At 38.9% G+C, this 27,018-nt stretch overlaps 1 protein-coding gene and 1 long non-coding RNA gene across 2 annotated transcripts in view; one reads left to right on the top strand and one right to left on the bottom strand.

Annotated features, from left to right (window-relative positions):
• The window catches only part of LOC114932401 (headcase), a 132,373-nt gene extending 107,107 nt beyond the window's left edge, over nucleotides 1–25,266 (bottom strand). Inside the window, exon 1 of the mRNA XM_029304570.2 lies at nucleotides 23,526–25,266. Within this exon, the coding sequence (XP_029160403.1) occupies nucleotides 23,526–24,301 (776 nt within the window). The 5' untranslated portion in view covers nucleotides 24,302–25,266. The remainder of the gene's footprint in view (nucleotides 1–23,525) is intronic.
• Nucleotides 25,267–25,331: 65 nt separating this feature from the next.
• LOC114932408 (uncharacterized) overlaps nucleotides 25,332–27,018 on the top strand; it is a 123,421-nt gene continuing 121,734 nt past the window's right edge. The window contains exon 1 of the long non-coding RNA XR_003819889.2: nucleotides 25,332–25,683. This is a non-coding gene — a long non-coding RNA (uncharacterized LOC114932408). The remainder of the gene's footprint in view (nucleotides 25,684–27,018) is intronic.

The following is a 27,018-nucleotide window of genomic DNA, read 5'->3' as shown; positions in this document are numbered from 1 at the left end:
CTTATTACAGATTTCGTAACAGTTCATAGATTAACGCTCAACAGTACAGAAATAAATCAATAATTATTTATAGTTGTGTATTTCTGATGTGCTGTCACAAATAAACACCGATTTGTTTTTAGTTGCGCAACGCTCGACGTAACGCGAGTCAACGACGTTTTTGCCTCGATGAGATGTAGAAGAGATTCCCGCTATAGGCCACGGCAAATTAAAACGATAAAATAGAACGACAACAGGCGCCAGCGAGGTGGCTCCAGGATACCCAGCGCGGAACGGGAATTACAACAATGACGACCATAATAGTCGGTTCTCGAGCTGTGCAACATAGTTGCGTCACCAGGAAGACGAGCGGACAGGCGAGCGATAGGAGTCAACATAGTAGCGAAGCCCAGGGTGGGGAGACCACGACCTTGGCCTCCACTCTAGCGAGACCGTCCCTCTATCGCTGCTTGTATTGGTTATGTTTGGCAATGTCAGTCCAGGGTCACAAAAATATTGCGCACTGTCGAAGGCAGCCGATCGTTTTTCGCGGAGAAAACATTCGCTTGCATTATACAATGTACTATTTATTGGATTTCCAGGCCTGCTATTGGAGAGAATTGCATTTTGCAACCTTGATGCATTCTTTTTTTTTTTTTTTATTTTTTTCTCAACGAAATTTTATAAGTACTTTTGCAAAAATAAATTGCTGTAATTCAGATCTGATATCGCAGTTTTTAATGTCGACAACTATTACTCTTCTGAATTTAAGCTATTCCTTTTTATCAAGAGGCGTAATTGTGACCAAAAGTATCTTAATTAATAAGATAGCACAAAATGTGAATGTCTCTATATACAAAAGTATGCATATTAAAAGTTAAAACTGATTTAATTAAATTTATTTAGATTAATAAATAAAATAATTAATATAATTTAAATATTGAATTAAATTACCAATTATACTTAATAAAAATATTCTTAGAAGCTGATAAAGTCCAAGTCAATTTAAAAATTCCATGTTACAATAAGATAAAGTTTATTTTCAGTTTCGTCGTTATGTAATGTTATCGGCGCCAGATATTATAATTTTCTTAACCGTCATAACAAAGCGCATTAATTTTAACAGTCTATTATAATGTATCAGCACATGTGTGATAAGTATATGAAATATAATAATAACCCGCACCTTCTCTAAGAATATTCCTTTCTGAATATTCCTTTCCGCATTTTTTTTATCACATCAAGCTCAATATTTTCTACAGTGCGCATCGTGATGGAATTTAAGCTCTTCATTAGATCCAATGATAGAATTTACATTGGTTGGCTGTGTGTATTAGATTAACGTCGATGACTAACGATGAAAAACACGTTATGTAACATGTTGTTACGAAAACCTGGTTGCGACAGAGACGTGTAGTGGTAACATCGCACGCACACGCACGCACGCACATATGTACGAAACGTTCACACGAAGTAAATAGCGTTGTTTACTTCGTATTACTGCGATTAGTCAACAATGTAGACAAGAGCCGATAAACGCGAAGAAGGCGCCGCGGCGCCGCTTCTTTTTTCTTTTTTTTTCTTTTTGCGTTGCCACTTGGCAGCTCGCGGACTCGCAACACGTTGAAAATACACGTGAATAGTCGCGCGAATCGTCCGAGGAAGTTGTTGTCAACACGTATCACGTCATATATATCGTATCAGCTATAAAGTTGAACTGGATAAAAATATCCAGAAAATTACTAAAACGATTTAAATGAAATTTTCAAACATGTAAATTATAATTTAGAAATTTTTCGCGTCTAAATTTATATTTTTTTATTTTTATTTATATCTTATATTTATATTTTTTTCAACCTTTTCCATTAATTTTTGTTACGGAGAGCAGTACGTTGAACTAAAATAAATAGGCCTTATAAAAATACGTAGGAAGTTAACGGCAAACTTTCGTTTTCATTCTTCGTATTCGACTGAGAGAACGACCGTAAAAAAAAAACCACGCTGGAACTCCGGAATAAAAATAAGAACCCGGCGATACACGTGAAAGCCATTAAGTTGGACGTAACGGCGGAGAGAAAAAATAGTAGCCCGCAGTCCAATTTAGTGCGCACTAACCGGTTTCCATAGTTAGCATATGCACACACATTCAACGCGCTATCTGAGAATGGTATCTTACCGCGTGCGCTGATGCAAGAAAGTTATTATCTAACCTTGACGCGGACTCAAACACAACTTGGACGACTGACTCACATACGGGTCTCCGAAATTCTTCGCGCCAAATCGCCAAAATATCATGAAATCCCACAGTTATCAATGACGACGCAACAAAAAAAATACAGCAGAAGTGACGCATTATTATTAACGCGATAGCGTAAATGCACGAAATATTTTCAGGCACGTTTAGATACGTAAAGCGATTCGATTAATCGCCTACTTGAGTAACGCCATTGGCGATCCGTAAAATACGGCTTAATCTCGCTCGATTAATCGCAGCGCCGAACTGTTTATGCGTTCGAATCAGTTTTTGTAACGAGAGTGCTTGACGAACATATCAAATGTTATTGCACGATATCAATGTTTTGCGGCCGTCAGGATTAATCGTGAGATAATTTCTGAGAAAATATATTAATAATAATAAAAATACAATATACATATAACAGATTCCCTAGATAACACAGTTACTGTACAGAGTTTATAACAAATATTGTGCCTATTTTATGTGTTTCTTATTAGATATACATTAATAAACATTGAAGATCCGAGATCGATATCCAGGCTCGATTTGCACCTGCCTCGTATATTCGAAATGCCTCATGGAGCAAGAAATGAACATCCAACACAAGTTATAGCTACAAACATCTGGCTTAGTTTAAGCGGAGGACATCATATAATACCGTCGCAGTAATAGGGGATCGTAAAATGTATGATTTGCATGTCGCGCGTTCGACGCCGCGGTACTTGGATCTAACATTGTTGCGCAAGCAACAAACAGGGGCGTCATAATATACGAACGAACGGCTAAGTTTTCGTAATCGAACACCGGTGTGTGTATATCGAGTGTGCAGTCGGTAGATTATACAGTGACGGATTACGTTTCTAGGAAGTGTTTCGCACTTCTCTCTCTCTCTCCTTCTCCTCGTCATGAATGATTACGCTATCAAGGCGCGCTTCTAAAAGAGAACCATCACTTCGCAGTCTCTCTCCTCTCTTATCCAACGTTTCCAAGTCGGCCGGCGGCGAATCATTCGCGATTTATTATGTCGGCCGCCGACCGAGAGCCGAGAGTTAGTCAGCAATTCCGAGAATCGCGCCGTCCGTTCGCGGTAATATCGCAGAGGCGTGTTCCCACTTCGCTGAAAATAGCGCGAAGCGAGCGAAGCGCGAGAGCTAAATACCGGTATCTCTATCCGACTCTTTATCTCCGGCAAAAGCACGGGCGCGCGTGCGGCCGCGATAACGATTATTGACGAACGATATTATGTATGAAACCTCGGGAATGTATGGAACTTGTTATTGTCGAGGAGATATAATCCACGAGGCGACAACGCGATTTTTTATTTTTTATTTTTTTTGCGCGCGCGCGCCCGCGACGCAGATTGTTGTACGTGCTGCAGTTATGCAACTCGTCACGTTTTATCGTCGACCGCTCGACATCCGTCCTGACCTATCGTAACATGTCGATCAATTACGCCTCGCCAATTCGTTATCGTGGATTTAACAAATTCGATATATATTATATTAAGTCGCGTATCGAGCCTCTAACAAAAATGAGATTTCATCCTTGAATTTTTATACTATTTTTTTTTATTTTTTATTTTTTCAGCGAAACGCGAACATATAGAGACGTTTCCGCGAGCAAGATCAATGATGATATCATCGGAAATGTATATAGCGGTAGATGCACGGAAAAGCCACGACAGTTATTGCAAGAGAATATCGTGCGAGATTATTTCAAGCGACTTACGTCAGCGCTCTTTATCGAATGCCTGACCTAGGTCGTGATACCTATTCTACGAAGAGGAAAAGTTAACTTAGGGGAGCCGCATGGCAAGACGAATCCCTTTTACGGAGAATCCAAATATAACATCTAAAGAGCCGTCGTTAAAATGTTTTCTGAAGCTGTAATTATTTTATTTATATTTTAAATATATGTTTATACACATAGATATATAATATAATAAAAAATCATTTGTGTAATATTAATGATAAGTTGTATATAAAAAATTTTGTTGTTATTAATTTATGTAAAATTGTAAAGCTTATATTTTGTTAAATATTATTTTCTATATATATATATAGGAAAAATATAAATTCAAATATTACTTTTCCATCTTACTAACATATGTGGCAAGTTCAAGAACATGTAAAATCTCTTTCACGAAACGTCATGTAAACGTTGTTCAAGTCAAAATTTAGCAACATACATTGAGAAATCCGATAGCAGATTTTTATAGAAACAGGAAACTTTTATTAAATCATCACCTAGACACGAACATATTATTTACGCCTTCATCATATTCTGTCGCGACGCTGACAAATCTGTTTCTATGGCGTGAGTAATTACAAAAAAATCGAATTTTCTGCAAACTTTTGTAAAATGACATCGAAAAGTAACGTTAGAAAAAGGCTAAGTTTTCATTAGTTAACTTTACCGGTGCAATTTCTTATTTATATATTCAACATCAATCTGTATATTTATCCGTATATTATGTTAAATGAAACGTTTAATGATTCATTGGTTCGCACATTGTACTTTTATCGCAATTTAAAATATTCTCTAATGTTTCTGCATTCATAATTTATTAGCTACTATATGACTGCTTGATATTACGTTTTATTTATCTAGTAAAAATATAAAAGTCTCTCGCGATGTTATCGTGAACCGAGTGTCACATTCAAGGATAAGTGTGAAGTATGAGTACGTGACTTTGTCTATAAACAAGTAAGAGATTGAAATGCTATCATTCCAAGTGTCTATTGATAGATCGACTCGGTTGAGTTTGCGTTAATTAGTCGATTTGGCAACAAGACAGTGAAATACATACAAAATATAAACACGAAATATTTTCTTGTTAATCTTGTTATTTATGTATGCAAATGTATCAATATATATTTTATATATTATAAAAAGATGTGACTATATATTTATTTTTTATTGTCCGTACTTAATTATTTTTAGTCTCTTATCTAACAATTCTAATTTAACAAAGAAGCGACAAACACTTTGGGACAGCTTTTGTGTAGGCATTTCTCCAAGTGGGAGACGTCTTGTTTACGCTTACCGGTTTGTAATTTACGAGTATAGAGGTCTAAAAAAAAGCCAAAAACTAAAAGTGAAACCTTGGCGCGTTAGTTTTCGACGATATTTTTTTCGCTAGAGATTCAGCGCATTTTTGCGCAGTTAAGCGATAACACGCTCGTGAGATGTCCTCTTCCGTCACCGGCTTCGCACACAACTATGACATCCGGTGCACATACACACACACACACACCTACATAATACAGCAGTAAATGAATTACGCGAACGAAACTAAGCGCCACTGGGTGATCGCGAATGACACACACGCGTATCTTATGTCTGTATGCGTATCTCTTTTATACGTGTGTGTGTGCGTGTCCTTTTATGAATCGGGCCATGTTACTCGTGCCGGAATGCAGAGCCACGGTAAAATAAAGATCTCGTACGACCGCGAAGAAGCCGATCCGATAAGACTTCGCCGAAGATCTCCAAGGATGCAGATAAATTCCGCGAATTCGTTAATATTCAAGAGCCGAGAGGGATAAAATTATGTATATATTTTTCTAGCAAGTATAAGTCGGGCGTATTATTGATCCACGATGCATTAAGGCAAATAAGGTTAATGCATCGTTCGATGATTGTTTGATCAATGAAACTCGATTGTAACAAAGTAATAAAGACAAATTATTAAAAACAAGCCACTTAATTGACAAGTGGCTTGCAAGTCAGAGTGTAAAAATATTAAAGATAAATACTACAATATAAAATAGCCTTTATCCACTCCATCAAAGTAGCAGCATCATTAATTTTCTCTGCTTATAAAACTTGTCTAGTAAGCTGTCGAAGCATAAATTAAAAATGTTTTCGATGAGTAACAAGATAAGTAAGGTCAGTAGTATAATTCTAGGAATTAAGCATCACGAGATAAAAAAACTCGCGTGTGCAACATTATTAATGTTGCACATTATTCTAAAATTAATATTGATGAGTTTATTCTTACTCAAACAATAACATATTATATGCATTCCTTTTACTCATTCCAATATAAAATGTTTCGACATAATTAAAATTGTTTAATCATCATTAAAGTGTATAATCTTGCTTTGTAATGTGAAATTGACTTACGCAGTTAATACGAGTTATTTGTCGCGCGTTGACGAAATATACCCACTTTCACGTTTGTGTCTGTCGAATCCCGAACACGCGGATTGACGAGGTGTTTGAATTATTCTTACTCAAATAATAACATATTATATGCATTCCTTCTACTCATTCCAATATAAAATGTTTCGACATAATTAAAATTGTTTAATCATCTTCTAAAGTATATAATCTTGCTGTTTGTAATGTGAAATTGACTTACGCGCAGTTAATACGAGTTATTTGTCGCGCGTTGACGAAATATACCACTTTCACGTTTGTGTCTGTCGAATCCCAAACACGTGGATTGACGAGGTGTTTGAATTACAGAGAGATCAAAGCACGCACGAAGTTCATTGTTAACATGCGAGAGAGGATAGAACGGGCCACGCGGATGGTTATCGGTAAGCCGAAAGCGTTCATAAGGGATTGCCGGATAACGAGATAGCGTCAGCAGAGAAAGAGAGACAGAGGGAGAGAATCGATGTATGAATAAATAGGTTCGGTGTCTTGCATCCCTGCGATGTCCTTGAGCGTGGCGGATGAGAAACTCGAATTCGCTTCACGAATTACTTACGAAGCACGTGAGGATCTTACTAAGTCGGAGCCAGCCAGCTGCCACGTGCAATTTCCACGGACGGCAACGACGACGATGACACGTCTCTTATATGTACATACGTGAGAGCCTATGCTACCTAGTGGTATACGACGAAAAGGAATCTTCTGCGACTCGGGAACTTCAAATCCCCCTAAAGCGGGTCGCAGGTGTGCGTTAACGAGTTGAGAAACGATAATGGAAACGAACGGCACCGGCTAACTAAGCGTTAGACACAATGGATCGACCGAGCCGGCCAGTTTCTAGCCAGTCGATGTCGCGTGAAAATTTGTACAAGCTGCCTCTCTTCTTTAACACTCTTAACCCATCCTGGGAAACTTGCTTCGCGCGGACAAAAGTAAACGCATATTTGAATCACGTGCGTTCCTTTCCCACATTCTCGAATGCTGCCGCAATAATCCCTCCGAAAAAAATCATGGTGAAAGAAATATCGCACTGTATTCCCGAATTTTATATATTCGTGTTTTTTTTTTTTTTTTTTTTATTTAAATTGTGTAGTCAAAATTAATTTCAAAATACTAATTTCGATTTTTGCATATCACAAATTAGTAGATATATTATTATTCCTATAGCATTCTAAACCATATCTTTCCTTCATTAAGGATAAATTCTTGATGACAAACGTCATTTCCCTGCCAAAAGTGACACTGGAACATAAAGCCAGAAGCAACGAAAAAAAAAAAAAAAAATCGAGGACCGGTTTCGCGCCGCGATTTCTATCTATTAATAGACGGCATAAACACGACAGAATGGCGATACGCGGAGGCTTGCGCGACGAAGAAAAACAAGCTTCACGGATGACAGCCACGGGGAGACATTGATGGCCGCCGGTTGTCGGTTACGTGCGTCGAATCACGATGCAGAATCCCCCCCGGTGCATTCGTTCGCGAGAGCGCCTGCATGTTCTCGATTTAATTGTATGCTAATGCCGCGAGCTCGATCCAAGCGTGAAAGCCGTGACTCTGCTTTGCCGTGCGGAGCCTCTCCTCCCTTCGTTTGTTAATTAAACGAGGATGATCGAGAGAGGTGGAGACTCAATCTGCGATTCGTCATCGCGGAGAGATCTAATCTCACCAAATATTCATTAATCCATATTACGAGTTATTCGGCAAAAAAATATGAGTATAAATCACTCTGTTGGCTCTCGAAAGCGACAGACGACATTAGCTCGTATAATTTTTTTTTTTTTTTTTTTGACGTGTGGATTTTTCTTCTTTCTAGCGAACAGCTGTGAGATATTGAAACTTTCACTATCGTCGTGCGAGATGTTACTTTCGCCGTTATCAATCTATGTCACAGAGGAGTGCCAACAACAAGTTGCAAACAAGTTTGCGATATATATATCGGTCGTAATATATTATTTTCTTTCTCTCTAGTCGAGAATTACTCACGTTCTTCACCCCGTACGATATCGATGTATCGTTACGTGACTCCGTGTATGCACAAAGCCTCTCATCCTTCGCAGCTATCAAATTATCAAAACGAGAATATCTCACAGGTTCTCGAGTGGTACCGGGACAAGAAAATGTCGCGCAAAGTCCCGGACTGTTTATATAACGAGGGAGGAATCCGTCAAACACGCCCATCCGCAAACACAGCAAGAGAACAGACTATTCTTTTTCTCTCTCTCTGTTTCGTTAAATCCTGTCCGGGACCGAAACGAAGCTTTTGTTGCCGACACGAGCCGTCTTTGAGGGTCAATGTCAGCGACACACTGTCGATGGCAAGAGCCTAGTGGACGATGCTTGGAAGGGTACGATTTCGGGTGTCATGTTCAGGAACGCGTCCTCCCCTCTCTCTCAATCATACTGAGAGAGAGAGAGAGAGAGAGAGGATATCGCTGAATTGTTACCATGCTTTGTGCGACATGCACTCGACTGACTCGTCACCAAAGCCGTCACCGGCGAATCAGGGGGAGAAAAGCGAACGCGACAATCGTGGGAGACTGCGTCTATGGAAAATATAACTAGTTATGCGGCAAATTGCCGTCATTCGCATACAAAGCTATATCAGTTGATACAATTGATATTTTACGAAATAAATTATTTTATGTACGATAGATTTTTTTCATATCAAAATTGACGAAGTGTGCTTTTTCAGTATCTTATATACATAAAATTGACGGCTAAAAATTTCGATACGGATTTGATTTGATGGCATGCATGTAATCGCAAATATATATCGGTTCCTCAAACTACACTTGGACCAAATGGAGAAAATTATGCAAAGTTGTATCAGTTAATAAAACTGAAATTTTACAAAATAAATTATTTTGTGTATAATAAATTTTTTTCATATCAAAATTGACGAAAAGGGTGCATTTTCAGCATTTTATATCATAAAATCGACGGCTAAAAATTTCGATACGGATTTGATTTTATGGCACGTGTATAATCGCAAATATATATATATATCGGTTCCTCAAACTACACTTGGGTTTAACCGACTGAGAAAATCATGCATACAAAGTTGTATCAGTTAATAAAACTGAAATTTTACAAAATAAATTATTTTGTGTATGATAAATTTTTTTCATATCAAAATTGACGAAAAGGGTGTATTTTCAGCATTTTATATCATAAAATCGACGGCTAAAAATTTCGATACGGATTTGATTTTATGGCACGTGTATAATCGCAAATATATATATATATATATCGGTTCCTCAAACTACACTTGGATTTAACCAGACTGAGAAAATCGTATTACCCGTGGCGAGTATCGACGGAAGCTGCACCGAGAGAAACGAGGCAAAAAAATGTCGAGGACGAGAGCCATCCAATAAACCGAAATAGAGTCGACGGATAAGGAGCTTTTTTTCTCGCCGGAGCACGTACACGCGTGAGAAAAAGGAAGTCGAACGATCGTGTAAGGAGGTTCTTGTAAGCGGACTTATCCCCGACGCGATAACGGACCTCGAATGAATCTCGCCAAAGAGAGAGGATTACCTGAGAACTCGTCTAAAGGTTAATCCCCTTCCCTCCTTCGATCCCTTTCTCTCCTTGTACGTAGTTATATAACGCGGGAAACTACCATCCCCAGGATTATATGCTCACGTGCTCCAGAAAGCACAAATTCCTGCCAGATTTTCAAGAGACAGAAACACAAGTACTTCCCCAAGCTTCCCTCGTAGTCACATTTCATCTCGAATATTTGAAATTCTCATTAGTTTGTACCACCCCTTGTCGGACTTAACGGACGCGTATATTATACGTCGCTGCGAAAATAATGTAGAGATCGTCGCAAAATTTTATAGTAGTACGTTTAAACAAAAAATACTTCGATTATTTAACGCCAAAAAATTTTCCAATTTTATGTCTGGCGCAGTTGTTTTCAAATTAATTATAATATTGTGCAATGAAAAAAATTATTCCGAGATATATCTTATCGAAAAACATATCAAATACATTGCACTCAATTTATTACACACACACATGATAAAAATATGGTATAACTAATTTATTGTATACGTAACAAAAGTATAAGTTCCAATAATAGAAGAGTAATAGAAGAACAGAAGAGAAGACACAAGAGAGATCCCCGTTACCATAATTAATAGCGACTTGCAAATTTTTCTAGCAAACTTTCCCGGCGCGCGTACTCGCAAAAATACATATACGAGCGCGGTTGTTGATCATTGTTCAACGAATTATAACGTGCTATGTATTATCAAGCATCTCCAAATATAAACACCGCGTGGTTCACACACGAGTCGCTTTTTTTATCGCGTATTATTTGTATACACACCATGACAGACAGGAAGAGAATGAGATATATATATATACACAACATACATTATGCATACAGAAAAGGAAAACGTTTCCGCCGCTATAATTAAATGTGGCTGGTAAAAGTTTCCCCTATTTTCCTACGCGCGTACTCACAAACTGCATACGCGAACGCCGTAGGTACGAATAATATAGTGTTACCATGCACGCGAGGAAAACCGAGATGCGTGTCTCTCTTTCATTCTTGAACGAGACGAACACGACGTTAACAAACCAATTAGCAGTAAACCACCCCCAGGCCCGCAATAATTCACACACTCATGCGCAGAGTTAATACATACGTATATGCAAGCGGATACGCGGCGGCGAATCTTTCTCGTCTCGTTTCTCTCCTCTTCTTTGCTCGTTCCTCCTCCTTAACTCTCTCTCTCTCTCTCTTTCTCTCCAGCCTCCGACAAAGACGCGGCGAGATAAGCGGAAGAGGGCGACCGTGGATAACGGGATCGCGTAAATAAGGATCCCGCCGACCCTGGAAGAGTCCGACGAGGTTCTGGCGCTTTTTAGGCCGGCGATTTAGCCGGCGAATCGTTGCACGGACGCAATACAATGTCTAGCGAGCGTGTTTGCGACAACATTCCCTCCCTGGTTAAGGCGGACGTCTCGTGAAAAAGGGAGGTATAAAGAAGCCGCGAAAAAAAAAAAAAAACACAAGTGAGGGAGGAAAGAGAGAAGCGCAACATTGAGATTTAACCGAAGTCGGAAATAGCGAAAGGAGCTTCTTCTTCGCGCCATCCGAGGAAGCTTTAGAAAATACAAGATTGCTTTTTTCTCTTCGGGAAACGGATGCAATGCAATACGTTTCGCGGTGATTGTTAATTTCGATGACGTGGCATTTCTATATTCATTATGGAACACGTTCGAGATATACGCGCAATTGTAATATTTTACGACTCATATTTTAACAGTCGACACTTCAGCAATTAAAATCTTATCAGAGAGCTTTAATAAATATGTCTATAATGATACTCCTCCCATTTTTCTCGATTTTTACCCAAATTATATTTGATAAGATGATAATATATAATACAGGTTGCATTGTTATGTGAAATCAAAAGTGAACATATTGAATTCTAAATAGACAAAAAAAATAGTTATTCTTTTCTTAAATTTCATAAAAATATGCAACTCAACATATACTGTGTATCCACGTGTGAGAGAAAGATTACGATATTGCTCCTGACAGTTAGACGAGAAGTTAGTGTAACACATTCTTAACGCAATCAATGTACGAAAGTTAAGATAATTATATCGCGCGAGGTGGCTACCTTTTGACACTTGACACATATTCCTTACAGAGTTAGAAAAAACCAGTATATTCCGATATCGAATTACGTATTCCGTAACGCGCTCATGTAACGTTATAATATCGCAAAGTCTCCCCTCTGTTCTCCTGTCGAGACAATGAGAGGGTCTGGAGCAATCTTCCATGAGAAATTCGAGCCCGGATCGAGTCTCGACGATCGGCACGAATTATTATCGTCGAAAAAACAACCGTTGGAAAGTTCTGCCGATGCGAAAACGATTTCTATCGGTCATATAATGGATAAAATATGCATTCGCTTTTAATTCATATACTATATTTTTAATTCATATATATATTCATGTTTTCTCCTTATCATATTCAATATTTTATGATAATATATTCTGATATATTTAGTACGAAAAACAACTGTTTTATTCTCCTATCACGCGTTCATATATCGAACATTTTTAATTATCTAAAATTATATTTCAATTATTTATAGTTGCATGATTTTAATATCGATTGTTTACATTTTGACATTAAAAGCGTTTTTAAATCGAGTATTATAATAAAAAAAATTTTTAATGACAAATATCTAACGTTAAATATAAAATATAAAGCATTAGATATGTATAACATTAAAATTAACACTGAAAATTAAAATATTAAGACAATAATTGATAATTGAATGCAATAATTGAAAAATTGGAAAAGTCGAAATTATATAAAAATGTATGTAATTGTCATTGGAATTCGCGTTTTCATTAACGTTGCAACATGCGATCGAAGATGCGATCGCGAGCCCGACTGATGCTCTTCGTGCGCTAATTATTATTATGGTAAAGGCGGGGAAGAAAAGTTTTGAGAAGTGCGTGTCTCTCACGCAAAAGCGAAATGCAATTCCCTTAATTATTGCAATTTAGTGAGCAGACCGAAAATGTGACACCGCCGTAATACCCGCCCGTCACACATCGCGCAAATTTAACGTAATTAAACTCGCTCGCGGGAATGTAATTTTTAAGTCATCGCTGTCTTTCTCCGAAAGTCGCAAGCGTGTGAAACTTTGTCGCCAAGGAACCACAATTATTCAGCTTATCACCTTATTATTTCTGGAATTCCAGTAGAAATTTTACACTAGTTTTCACGGCCAAGCGCTAATTTTGTCAGAATATAACGAATTCGTGTGGAATGTGTTAAATTTCCACATCCAAAAACATTGTCAAGAGTATGCGAGATTATATAAATTTAAATATAATAATTGCGTTGCATGTCCAAATGTAGTTTCTCAAATAAATTAAACTAGGGGATTTATTTGTCCACAACATTTATAATAATTTCTGAAATATTTCTATGTGCACATTGATATGTGCAATTATATGAATTGGATTATTTTATTTATAAAACGAATAAACACGATTTTAAATCTGCATTGCAAAGTGCTTTTTATCTTCTCTTATATATTTAACTCTTTCTTCATTCTTGGAAGACTAATTTCAATAAAGACCGATTGAGTCAGATTATATAAATAAACAGAAACTATCGAAAACAGAAAAAAACCAGGTACTATCGCATAAAGATCGACGAATCGCAATACTTAAAAAAGCATTGCATCTATCGCACCTAAAAATATAACCTCGATTTTTCTAACGCAATTTGTATTCATGGCGATCTTATTGCGGGCTTTCAACATGCAAGCGAGCTCGTCGACGCGATAAAATTTCGCCTTCGCGAAAAACTACGCCGAAAACGCGGAGTATAAGTATAAACCGCGCGAAAAAGAGACCAACGGAAGAGATACAGAGGGAAGAAGGAGGACACAGAATGGCTCGGTTGCAGTTCATGAATGTTAATGACGTACGAGTAGGCGCGTTCTTCCCTCCCAACCATACCTCGTCGTATACAATCCATACACATATTTGCATGAATTTGGCAAACAGCTCGTTACGAATGCGACGGATGCCGCGTGTATACGCGTGCGTGTGAACGTGAGCGCGCGCGTAAAACACGCGTGTGTTTAGGTCAACGTGTGAAGGCCGTTTGGCGCCTCACGCTTGTCCGAGAGTTGAATGCGAAGCGGAATTCATTTTTGACTCGTAATTACCACGCCTTGTCACGGAACCTCGCGCGAAAATCGTTGACTAAATTCATTATTATACATTCTCGACCTTCGCATCGATTATCTCGCATGCCGGAAAGAACGACAAAAAATATTCAACGTTACGTCATTCGAGCCCGAACGCTCTGCTGAACTTCCTGTAACGATAAATATCGATATGCGAATTGTAAAACACAATGTCGACGACCAAGCGCGCACGCGGCGAGTAAAATTAAATTCATCCCTCAAATTTTATCTCAGTTTTTTTTTTCTTTTATATTCTCAACTTTGCCTTGTTGAGCTCGCAGGCCAGAAAAGCTTGTTTAGCTAAACATGCGCTTTTAATAATTTCGTATTATTATTAACGCGCTCGAGGGAGGGATAAAAGTTTCAACTTCAGTGGTCCACCGCGGATATTGAACGTAATGAAGTCTAATCCCTTTATAAACTTGCGTCCTTCTCCTATATACACCAAACCGGTAAAGAACACCAAGAACGCTTCGTTTAACAAAAAGTCATTTCAGCGCGAGACACGCGGAAATTACTGGTACTTGTATTCTGCAAAAAAAAAAAAAAAAAAGAAGCTAAAATAGAAGGCGCGCCTCTTCATCTCGCGTGGCTTTGTGTACAATTGCCGCTTGCAATTACGAATGATAAAACTTTAAAGTATCGAGTAATATTCGAGAATTCTTCCACGATTTTCCTCTATCGTCGAGAAATGATTAAAAAATAAACATCTCTGAAAAAAACATTTTGTTTTCCGACTTTTATTCGATATTAATTACAGTATGTAAGTTCGAGATAAATGCGAAGAGAAGGAAGATAATAATAAAATCCTAAAATAAGAAGAAATGGAATCAACGATGCGCTGCTAAAGAAATCGACATGTTTTCAGCCAATTATATACATCGATATTTCCGGAATATCGGCATTATCTTGGCGCCTCTCGTTAGTCGCGCTGCTTTTCTTTAATTGGAACACGTCGGTGTGCGCGGAATGTCTTATTCGGAGGGAAAAAGGAAAAAAAGCGCGCGAGCGATAATAACGCGAGAATTCTGTTGGATTTGTCGACGAGGCGGGAACGAGAGAGCGTATCCCCTCGGAGGGAATTTAATTAAGAGCAACTTCCACCTTTTGAAAAAGAAACGCGCGCGCGAGAGGGAAGAACATCTCGCCCCGTCATCTTTAAGGCATCCTTGGGGCGTTCTCGGCCTCAGGGTCGAGGTTCAGGGTCAATCCCCAAACTTGCTGCTCCTCTCTCTCTCCTCTCGATTTCCCCTGGCGGCTTACTTCTACCATTATTTCGCGATTCTTTACACGAGATATCGTCTCCTGTTGCAGGCGGATGCGATTACGAACGCGAATGACGCGCAATTTCCTTATAGAAGCATTCCGCGTTAATTGACATAAATCAACAGCGTATTATGTATTTAAGAGCAATTAAGCTCGATCGTTTTTAGATACATTCATTATACAGCGAAGTCAGTTGGATGCACTAGTGCGCATATAAAGATTATCGCCACACAATTTTACAATGACATAAGTAATTAAAAACTAAAATAATTAATAGTAAGAGTTACTATTATCATTATCCATATTGAACAATAATAATAATAGCTCTTACTATTAATTATTTTCCTTTTTTAATTACTCGTGTCATTGTGAACTTGCGTGTGATAAATATATAACCTTTATATGCACTAGTGCAATCCAATCGAATTTGCTATTAGTCAGTGTGCAAAATTGGATTATTTGATCGAGAAGGAACTGCATTGATATTATATCGGTAAAGGTAGAAATATCATCGTTAAACACAAAGTTGAATCCGAATGTGAATAATAATTCCTGATGTTATGCGTCAAATCTTTCTGCGGATACACATTTTCCCTGATTTTACGGCAGTCGACGTAACGATGCTTATTGATATCGATACACGCGTGATATATCGCTATAAATTGCACGGACGTGATCGAACGAACGATTATCAGCGTTCGTATATAATGTATATAAGCGCAACGCGAACAGGCAATTCGTTTGCGAGCGTTAATCCATACGCGTCCGCTCCAAGCTTGCAATTATAGATAGATTAATCACGATCACGTACGTGCGATCAACAGCTCTGCAATTTGACTACCTCTTCTCTCGCCCGTTCCCACTCACTTTCGAATGATACAAATAATATAACGGAACTAATTGCTCGACAATTTCGAATGCAAATTTTCTTTACATACACGCGATGATAATAATTCGCGTTCCGAATATATACTTCAATTTTAACTAAATTTCTGCGAACCTATATAGTTCGCAATTAACGCATATATATATAATATATATATATATATGTATGTATCTGCGTTGAATAAAATACGGTCTCTCTTTACGTGAAACTTGTCGAAGAGGCGCAATCGCGAAACCCACATTACTCAATGTGGCGAAAGAAGAGTTATCTGAAAAATTATCGGCTACACGCTTTTCCGAGAAGTGCAATCCCGTCGTACTATCCCGATTTAACTGCCACGGACGCAATTTAAGAGATACCTTATCGTTATCTGGTAAACCTAGACTCGTGAACGTACTTGAGAAAGAGCGCGTATATGTATACAAGTCTAGAGATCCGCCCGCGAGATGAATGTAGCGTAGAAATATTCGCGGTGTTATTTTTTCCGCAACGCGTTTCTCGTGCGCAAATAAATAAATAAATAAATAAATAACTCGTCGCGCCAATTCAATGCGAGCTTTGTCGGAGAAACTTTGCAGTATGTTTAAAATCGAGCGCGAGAAATGACTGACCACAAATTATATTGAAATCAATTTAGAAAATGTGTGCGTGTTTGAAAAAAAAAAAAAAATTATCTTAATTCTTTTTGCATTGTTCCTATATTTTGTTCGAGTGGAAACTCGAGTATAATTTGGAAAAGCGTCAATCTAAATTTTTCATTTATCTGCGAACATTCTGAAATGTTTCCCTCGCAACAAATGTCTCTCTTATTTCTGCAATTTATACATAAAGTTTCGTATACTTGTATATTTTTAAACATAGCAGCCATTAGATTATTATGAGGGGAGACTCGAAATGTTAGATCCCTTACGACCTTATTAATAGTTTACGAGTGTTCATGTATCTCTGTTACGTCTAGATTGGATCGCGGCGACAAAGAGAAGCAAAATACAGATGAAAATAAGGCCGCAAAAACTGCCCGATATACGCCACCCCTATAAATATTTACACATAAAAGATGTCACAAGAGAGAAGCATTTGCAGGATACTTTTCGAGGGGAGAGTAAAACGTCTTACGAATGGCCGCGTGGAAACGTTTCGTTCGCGATTTATTCTCGGTTAAAATCCGAGTCCTTTAGTCACATCAGCAGCAACGGCGGGAATTTATAGAAAGATCGCCCGCCAGTCTTTTCCAGAGTGTACAGCAGACTTAAAAAAATTCCGACTTTTTCAGATTTTCCAGAAATTAATTTTTTCCCTGACTTTTTAGTATTTTGTTTTTCCAAATATATAATTTGCGTATATCTATATAATAAATTAATTAAATGTTAAATCATGAAATCCTTGAGATATTTTTGTCAACAACGAAAAGGTTCGGAAATTAAAAAAAAAAAAACAAAAATTTTAATCAATTATACAATCTGCATTGTGTACGATAATCAACGAAACAAACATGTCGCTATATAAACTATTTATATTATATCAAATTGTTTGGTTTTGTCCATATCAAATACATTGAAATAAAATAACATGACGATGAAAATGTAAATTAACAAACACGCTGTAGATGAATCGATTTTTAACAACACAGAAAATTAGCATGAAAGTCAAGGGAAAAATTTATATTTATTTAATAAAAAAAATTTCAAATTATTGAGACAAATGTAGAATAATGTGAAAAAATCCAGATAAATAGTAAAATTTCCTGACTTTTTCCTGACAATTCCACACTGTAAGAAAATATGTAATATATTACACAAAAATATGTAAAATTACATAAAATAATAAGTGTAAAATTACACGATAAATAATAGAAATCTTTACCTTTTCATTATTTATCATGTCATTTTACATTTATTATTCATGTAATTTTACATATTTTTTTTACAGTGCAGATTTCTAAAATTCTGACTGCTAGACACCCTGTTTTCACAAAGATGTCCGTCATAATGGTAGCAGGTAGGCGAGGAGATCAGAGAAACGCAAGTTCGCAAATAGAGAGAGGAACCGTTATCGTACTATATATATAGATATATATATATGTATAAATTGGCGGAACGAGAATAGCGTTCTGATATTGCGCAATAAGCGGAAGGGGCGGAGAAGAAAAACACGTTCCTTCTCTCGCATCTGCGTTGCGTTACACTCATAACGATCCTCAGAATTCACAATCAACGTCCGTATATGCGGTCGCGATATCGTATCTCGAACGAGACCCCCGTACTGCGAGAACCGGATGCGAGATTTTTTTTAGAATAAAGATGATACTCGTTGCAGCAGCAGCAGCATTTGATAAAAATTTTAAATGTGTTTACGCATCGTGCGCAAATGCATATTAACCTTTACGCATCGTTCGTAAACCTCCTCCTTCTAATTGGAGAAGCATGAAAACGCGGTGAATGTGTCAGGAGGACAGAGGGACAAACAGTGGTTTCCGGAACAAAGAAAATTTGCACATGGAAAACGTATGCGCTCGCTAAATTTTACGCCTTCGCGCTAACGATGTAATTACATTAATAAGAGCGTTAAATGTGTGTCGAGATTGTATCGGTGCACCGTCTCGTATTTTCTTCCAACAAATTTTAAAATGCAAATAAACGCTTTATTTGCATTAAAAAAATATATATATACAAATATCGTTTACTTAATAATGCGGTAAAAAATATCCTCTCCTCAGAAAACGCACAAGGTTAATCCAAAAATTTCAGTAAAATATAAATTGTTTTTTAGAGAATCTTATATGTATGCCAAATAACTCAATCTCGAAAGATATACAAGAAAGACAGATGGTATCTCTTAAATCGTTCATAAAAAATAAAAAGAAAAGAAAATACAAGCTAGACCCCCGAGAAAAATATCCGAAGGAATCTACAAGACGTCTTGTATAGCCGAATGCAGGGGCTAACAGAGATTTTTTTCGATGACGCTGAGGGAACACGAATGTAACCGAGCGCCGGTTTTTAGTGGCATCCTCTCGACGTTTCTCTGCCTCTTTAAATGCATGGTAGCGTGATTCCATGCAGTTGGCCTTGGAAGCTGCTAGAGCGTTCAGGCTCCTCCTCGCTCGGTGGCCCTGAGAAGGTGGCCACGGTCAAGGTTACAAGCATCCTCCCCGTTCCTTCTCTCTCCCTCGATCTCTGCTGCTGCTTCTTCTCGTCGAGACCAATGTTAGCAATCACGCGGGTACCACACATATACACACGCAACAAAACTTGAGAACGGATCCCCGTCGTGTTACTCGCGCGCGAGAAGCCTAAACTCGTCGTATCTTGGTGCATGTGCACTCGCCCCGAGCTATCGTTGCGGTCGGAACGAAAATGAAACTGAGCCACAAAATCCTGGACCGTCGTGATCGAACAATCCTAAATGTACGATTCAATAAACATAAGCGATTGTATGCACAATGACTTATTTATTTGTATTCTGTATTCAAGACTCCTGTCAAAAGTGATTTAATTATATTTTAATGTTAATAATACATAGAGAAAATTTTCTTTTAGAATTTACCCTGAATATATTAAATATTTACCACAATAAAAATATTAATATCTACCACAATAAGATATAAAATATGTTCGATTAATTTTACTATGTACATATTATTTTTTATTGTGATAAATATTAATCAGAGAAACTCTCATAAAATTCTCTCCGTCTATTAACATAATAATATTAGTATTAGATAGAAATAATTTAGAACAAAGGTTAATTGAATTTCACGAACTGTAAAAATATTCGAGATACTTTGAATTTAAATTAATTCTAAATTTAATATACTCTTGTCAAGCTTAGAGAGAGAGTGTGACAGTTCATTATTTAAAAAAAAACAAGCAAATGAGAATAAATAACAAAATCAAGACTGAAAACGTTCTGAAGAATTTCGGAAGAAAAAAAAACACACTTTTGAAGCTCTACTTTGCATTTGTCATGTTTGCTCGTACAAGCAGTCTTAACAAGATATCTCGCATTCGTCGCGAGCGAACTCTTAATCGAACAAACAGACAGCTGAGGTCAGAAGTCTGGAAAAATTCAACGCGTTCGACGACGAAGAAGGTCCACGAGGGTTCCCGACCCGTCGAACTGGAGGAACATAAACAGAAATAGGACAGGTTTCCAAGGCTGCCATCTATATATAGGATACACACCACACGGCCAGTGCGAGCGTACTATGGGTGGAGCGCGCTGTCGTAATCGTCGTGGTGCTCTCTCGTTGCCCTTCGTCTTCTCGCTCTCTACCGGAGGTCTAGAGCATATACACGACCCGACAATACACGTACATACATATATATATATACACATATATATGTATATCTATATACACTTCACAGCGAAGCGCGCCGCCGTGAAGAAAACGGACCGGCGTTCATTCATGTCCTCTTGAACGTCCGTCTCTAAAGTCGCTTTACGACACACAGGCGGACGCGAACGATCGACTTCGTTTTCTCTGACGAGATACCGCCCTCATTATTTCTTTCGTATGGCATACACGTCAACGACGTAATCATTGCGTTGAAAAAAATGTTAATTTGAGCATTTGCCGCGCGCCAAAAGCAATGCCGAGATACTATATAAAAAGAATCTACGCTTGATAAAATCTAAATATTTTATATTTAATTTATATATTTTGTGTATTTTATTCATTTGATAGGTATTTCGAATTATTGCACGCTTCTCTTTTATTATCAAATTTTGACAGAATAGCTAGAAAGAAATTATCTAGAAAATAAAATTTGATTTGTAAAAAATTGAAGATTTTAGTATCAATGTACAAAGCATGCATATCAATGCAATTCTTATAACGTATACATCTTGTGTATTTTATTGTTAGTAATAAAATCTTAAATCTATGACAAATTTTTTGATAATTCAATAGGTATGTCTCCAAAATTAATTAAATAATAATGTACACATCGATAATTTTCTCTGAAAATTTACCTTAAAAATTATGAATCGTGCGATAATATGGTATTGGAAAAATTTTATAAATTTCTCTGATTAATATTACCACAATAAAAAATATTAACATATACATACTACACTAAGATATAAATATGTTATTGGAATTATGCACATATTAATACTTTTTATTGCGATATTAATCAGAAAAATTCTTATAAGATTCATATTTACGATTATCATAAATTCTAAGAGAAAATTCTCCGTATGTATATATATAAATTAAATAAAAAATAGAAATATAAAAGATTTTGATCATAGATTTTTTTACTCGTACTTACATACGATATATACAGATTATTATATGTACGAACTCTTTCGAAGAAACCAAGTTTCGATTAATTTTGAATAATTTGCATTCTTTATATAAACTCTGCCGCTTCCCGCAAACTTTCTATCCGCAATAAGATTCTTTTTGCTCCGAGATGTGTATATGCTCTCGAAAAATGCCACGATCCTCGGGCGCATATTTCAGAACTTCGATGAGTGCACAAACCGGTTCTGCGCCCCTTTTTTACGAAACCAGCGAGCAACGATTAATATTAAAAGTCAGTAGAGCGAATTAACCAGGCGATCGGGAGCGCTGTCGAAACTTGCGCAAAAGTTTGGCGTCGCGTTTCTGCGGCCTCCTCGAAAAATCGTCGGTGTCGAATTTCACGGGGCAACGAATCGGAATGGATTCGCCTCGAAGAGAGAAAAAAAAAAGCAGAGCACATTGCCGTATTTCATAATCTCGCGAGATATCTTGTTAGCGCACCACATTCATCGTTTCTCGAAAAATCCACGGTGTCGAGTTCCACGAAGCGACTCGGATTCAATTTATTTTTCAGCCAAGTATTATCGTTTCTCTCTCGTCTCGTGATCTCGCGAAATATCTTTCAGCGAATATAATCGAGCGAATGTCAACGGCGATACAGAATTTCGGTCGGGACTCTTTAACCTCCGCGTTTTTCGTCTCTTTAAAGCTTCCGCCTTAAATCTTCGTCGTCATTTGGACACCATCTGCCGCAACAAAAACCGCGCGGTACGTTTTTTTTTATCTAAATATTTGGAGATCATAAAACGCGGTAAGCGACAAACACATAAAGGAAACGGTTGGATTAACTGTGTTTCGGTGGGATGCGGTTATGTAAGAGAGAACAGAGTAGCAAGCTGTGAAGTAAAATCCAGTTTTGCTGCTTATATACATGTATTTGAGAGTGGGATGTGATTTATTCTACGTTCCGCTTAATACTATATATATGCATATTTATTCATAGATAGAAAATATTCCGAAGTTCTTGAATCAGAGATTATCGATTAGAGATTTATATAAAGAAGTTGCGTGAGAGAACTTGGTCCGAAGTTGAAAAAAATAAGAAAAAGAAACGTTTATCTTCGGAAGAAAAAAATATTTTACCTTCGATTCTTCTTTACACAGCCACGCCCAGTTTTTACGTCATAAGCACTGATATATTGCAATGAATATCTCGCGTACGTATTTTAAATTCCAATCTTTCTCTCTCTCTCTCTCTACATAGTTTTGCTTTTGCCGTGTTTTTCTTTTTTTCTACATCGCGACGAAAGTCCCGAGCGTCTTTACGATTTTCATACTCGCGCGTCTGCTTTAAGGTGTCGTCTTCCCCGGAAGATATACCCGCACAACGACACACGCGACGAAGGAAAACGACTCCCGACACGGCCCTTGTCATTTATCATTCTTATCCGAAGATTCAGTTTCTCTTTTTATAGCGAGATTCCTTTCGAGGATTTGCATGAAACGAGTTTCGATGCATCCTCTCTCGTTATCTCGCAACGCAGAATTTTCGCCGAGGAATAATATATCCGCAGGCTCTTTATTCCAAATCCTCCCAATAGCTTCTATATTATCAATTCAAGAGTCGAAGAGTGCATAGAGTCAAAGACCATCTCGGTCAACAAAATATCCAAGTAATTTTAAATTAAACTCGAGCTTTTTTTAAATAATCAAATCACAGTTGTTATCGATTTTATTTAAAAAAAAAAAAATTCCTAATAGTTTTCCTATCGCGCGCCGAGCCTTCATAAAATGAAATTCCATCCGTAAATATTACGTAAATATTATCAAAGCAAAACAAAAAATATCGCGCACTTCTGATTCATGCGAAACGCGATAAGGCGATTGAAAAAATCGCAAGTGTCATACATACATATATCCAAGGAAAAAAGAATGAATCCCATGAATCGCTCGGTTATCATCGGCGCAAAAAAAAAAACGATAAGCGGGACTCACCGTGCGCGATCGCTGAAAAAGTCGACCTTGCTCTTCTTCTTCATGATGGCCTGCGGCTGGTGGAGCGGGCTGACGCTGGGCTCGCTGGTCGCGGGCGGCGAGCTGGATCCGGTGCTGGACGACAAGGAACCAGCCCTGCCGCGGCTCGTCTCGATCATCTGTGCCTCGCTGGTGCCGCGGCCGTTCGCGGCGACGACGTGGTTCCCGTGATTCGGCGGACCGGCCGACACGGCGAGGCTCGGCCGGGTGTTCTGCCGGTTGCGGCGCTTCTTCTTCTTCGCCTCGTTCTCGTCCGGCCGATTCCCGGGCACGTTGCCGAAGCCGGGCGGCAGCCAGTCGAGGTCCTTCTTCAGGTGGCCACGGCCGCAGCGGCAGCCGCAGGCCTTGAACGCGAGGTCGTAGCCCTTCTTGGTCCAGAGATTCTGGTGACGTTGACGTTCGGACCAGCTGCGGGCGCGGCCGCAGCTCTTCAGATACGTGAGTACCGTCTGCTCCCAGGCGTCGAAGCACTCGCGATGCATGAACTGGCCGACCGGGCAGTTGTCGTTGTTACAAGTGACCTTGACCGCGTCGTGGAGGGCGGTCAGGCGAATGAGAGTGTCGCCGCGGAGACACTCGCCGGTCGGCGTGCAGCAGCGCGTCGTCTGCGTCGGGTTGTTGTTATTCCCCAGAAGATGATTCTCCATGGGATCGTGGATGCCACCCCCGGCACCTGCCCCGTTCTCCAGGAGGCCGCCGCCCCCGTGGCCGCCGTTGGCGTGACGCCGCGGTGCCATGGATGCCCGGATTTTGCCCTCAAGGTCGTGTCCTCTTGCACACTCCAGGTGTTCTGCGAACTGCGTCGTTTCTTCGTTCGAAGGTCGTCGCTGGATGTCACGGATGATCGGTCCTCCTTATCTCGTCATTTTCGATCGCCACATCTCACGCGACACAATCACGGACAAGGAAGCCGCGAGAACGGCGAAGAAAATCGATCGACGAAAATCAAAAGGCGCCGCCTACCCGCTAGAGTCAAGGTCATTCGTTGTTGCGCGTCACAACACAAAACTCGGGAAACCGCATCCGAGTCAAGGTCACTGCGTATCAGAGAAGAGGTAAAAAGAAAAAAAAGACACCGAAAAGAGTCGCGAGTTCCGACCGGCCTGAATTACGTCGCACTTGGTTTACCCGCGAGGTATCACTGCGCGTCCACTTACTACGTCACTACTGTTCCTCCGCGATTTCTCGTTCGTACGTTGGTACATACGTACCACCTTCGTTTCGTTTCGTTCGTTTCGTTTTCACTCCCGTCGACTTGGCATAACACAGGACGCGACGATGTTGCTCCTGCGCGCACGAGACGACGAATGTGTCTCGGCTGCCGGCCTCTCGAATGTCAGGGTCACCGGCGCCGGTACGCGTCGCCGGCGTGCGACGCAATTTCCGACCAAGTTGGGGCTGCGCGCGCGCGCGCACCACGACGAACCGCCGCGACGATTCAAAACGTAAGTACACTCGGCAAACGACGTGAATATGACAAAACGGTCTATGAGAAAAAGAACGCGCACGACGTACGTTTTCACCCAGCACACCCTGGTCTTCTGTTCCTTTTTTTTTTCTCTCTTTCTCGCTGCTCTCCCGAGACGAGACGGACGACGCTCAAAACGCTCGCTCGCACGTATGGTATACCAGTCACTGAGAGAAGCCGGCGACGACAGCGTGCTGGCTGCCGTGGCGCCGAACGCGGGCGAGCGCGAAAGTGAGGCCCCATTGGGTGAAAGCGAAAGCACCATGGTGGGGGTCACGGCTAGCGCGCCAATCGATGCGCGCCGTAGTCGCGTCGCTGCTGCTCCGCGGTCGCGACGCCTCTCTGTCTCTTTCGCGTACACACTGCCGCTCCCTGCTGAAGCTCGCGCGCTTTCTCTCTCTCTCTCTCTCGGGATCCGCCGTCTCCTTCTATCCGCCGCGGCGCGCGCGACGCGACGATACCTCGTTGAGTCTATCCTCTTCTGTCTTCCTCGTTCCGCGTTCTCTTCCTCCTTCGTACGCGCGCGTTTTACTTTTCGAACCCGGCCGGCCGAGCGGCGAAATATAATTCGAGATTGTTGCGTGTATAATCGCGTATGTGTGTGTGTGTGTGGGTCTGCGCCCCGGCGAATTTTGCGAGAATCGTACGAAGGTAAGCTACGCCAGAATTTGTGCCTCGTATTTGTTTCGTGTTTTGTACTCACTGATTCGTGCACAGCTATTGCATTGTATAGATACGAAGTAATACATCGCGAGAGTGGTTTTCTTTCGCCACGAATTATCGAGTTGGTAGATCTAGTTTCTTTTCGAAATTTAAGAGATGTGCTACTATCTTATATCACGAGCAATTTTCATGGAGTAAAAAATTGTATCGTAACCTCGCTTCTATGTGATTATTGACCATAGACTATAATCGATAATCGATACTATCGATAGTTTCGAGGTGTAGATACTAACAGTTTTCAATTCATAGGAAACGCCAAATAACGTAGCGAGTATCATAAGGGTTAAATGTATCAATATTGACGATTATAAGAATATTACTGTTGAGTAAGTATGTCAAAAAGTCTATATCAATATAATATACCACTTTATTATATATTAACCTCAAATATTCTAGTTCAAAATAAGCTGATTCAATTACTTAGTAATGTCAAGTTTAACCTATATTTATTTGTTTTTCCAAATAGCTTATATTTTGATTATTACGTTAAAGTTAGACTCTTTGAACATGTTTCGTAAAAAACTTTTCCAACTTTATTCACATATTCTTTTAATATTGACTTTAAATCTCTGTGTGCTTCTTCTTGCCACACAACGTAATCTCGCAATATAAAATTCAGTAATTCAACTTTAATATATTTTCAATTTTTATCATAAAGAAAAAATTGTTCGACTCGATCTTTTTAAATATAATGCAAACTGAACAAAAATGATCATACTTAACAAATGTTGCATCTCTTTAAAATTAATATATATACAAATTAATATAGATATATATTATGTGTGATGTCTTTTAATCTAATTATAATCATGATTTACGACAGTTGTTGACATTATTTTATGTTTCCTCGGTTTTCCACTGTATCATTTTCATTATCAATATATGATGTAATGTAACCGCAGCTCTTAAGCTCGGGTGTACGTGAACAATTTCACGTCCTTCGCTCCGACGAATGATTCACGACGGACGCGTTAACAGAAATTACAAGTAATAGTTTCCACTAAAACATCTATAGAAGGCCGTTTTTTTCCCTGCTACATATCTACGTGCCATTAAATCCTGCGAAATGTACGTCGTAAATCCGCGAAATGCCATGACCATGGGTATCTATGAGATCGTACTATACTATGCAAAAAATGAAATGGTCATGTTTAAAGCCGAAAAAAATCAGTCGATGAGATTTAAATGAAAGCCATAAAAACACTTTTCACGACACGTTTTTGATGTTAAAAAAATATTATCTCTTTCAATAAATTTCACTAT

The sequence above is a fragment of the Nylanderia fulva genome, unplaced genomic scaffold (assembly GCF_048542155.1).
Source record: "Nylanderia fulva isolate GAGA-0341 unplaced genomic scaffold, ASM4854215v1 Scaffold13, whole genome shotgun sequence".
Classification (NCBI taxonomy): domain Eukaryota; kingdom Metazoa; phylum Arthropoda; class Insecta; order Hymenoptera; family Formicidae; genus Nylanderia; species Nylanderia fulva.
This window is presented reverse-complemented; position numbering and strand designations above follow the sequence as displayed.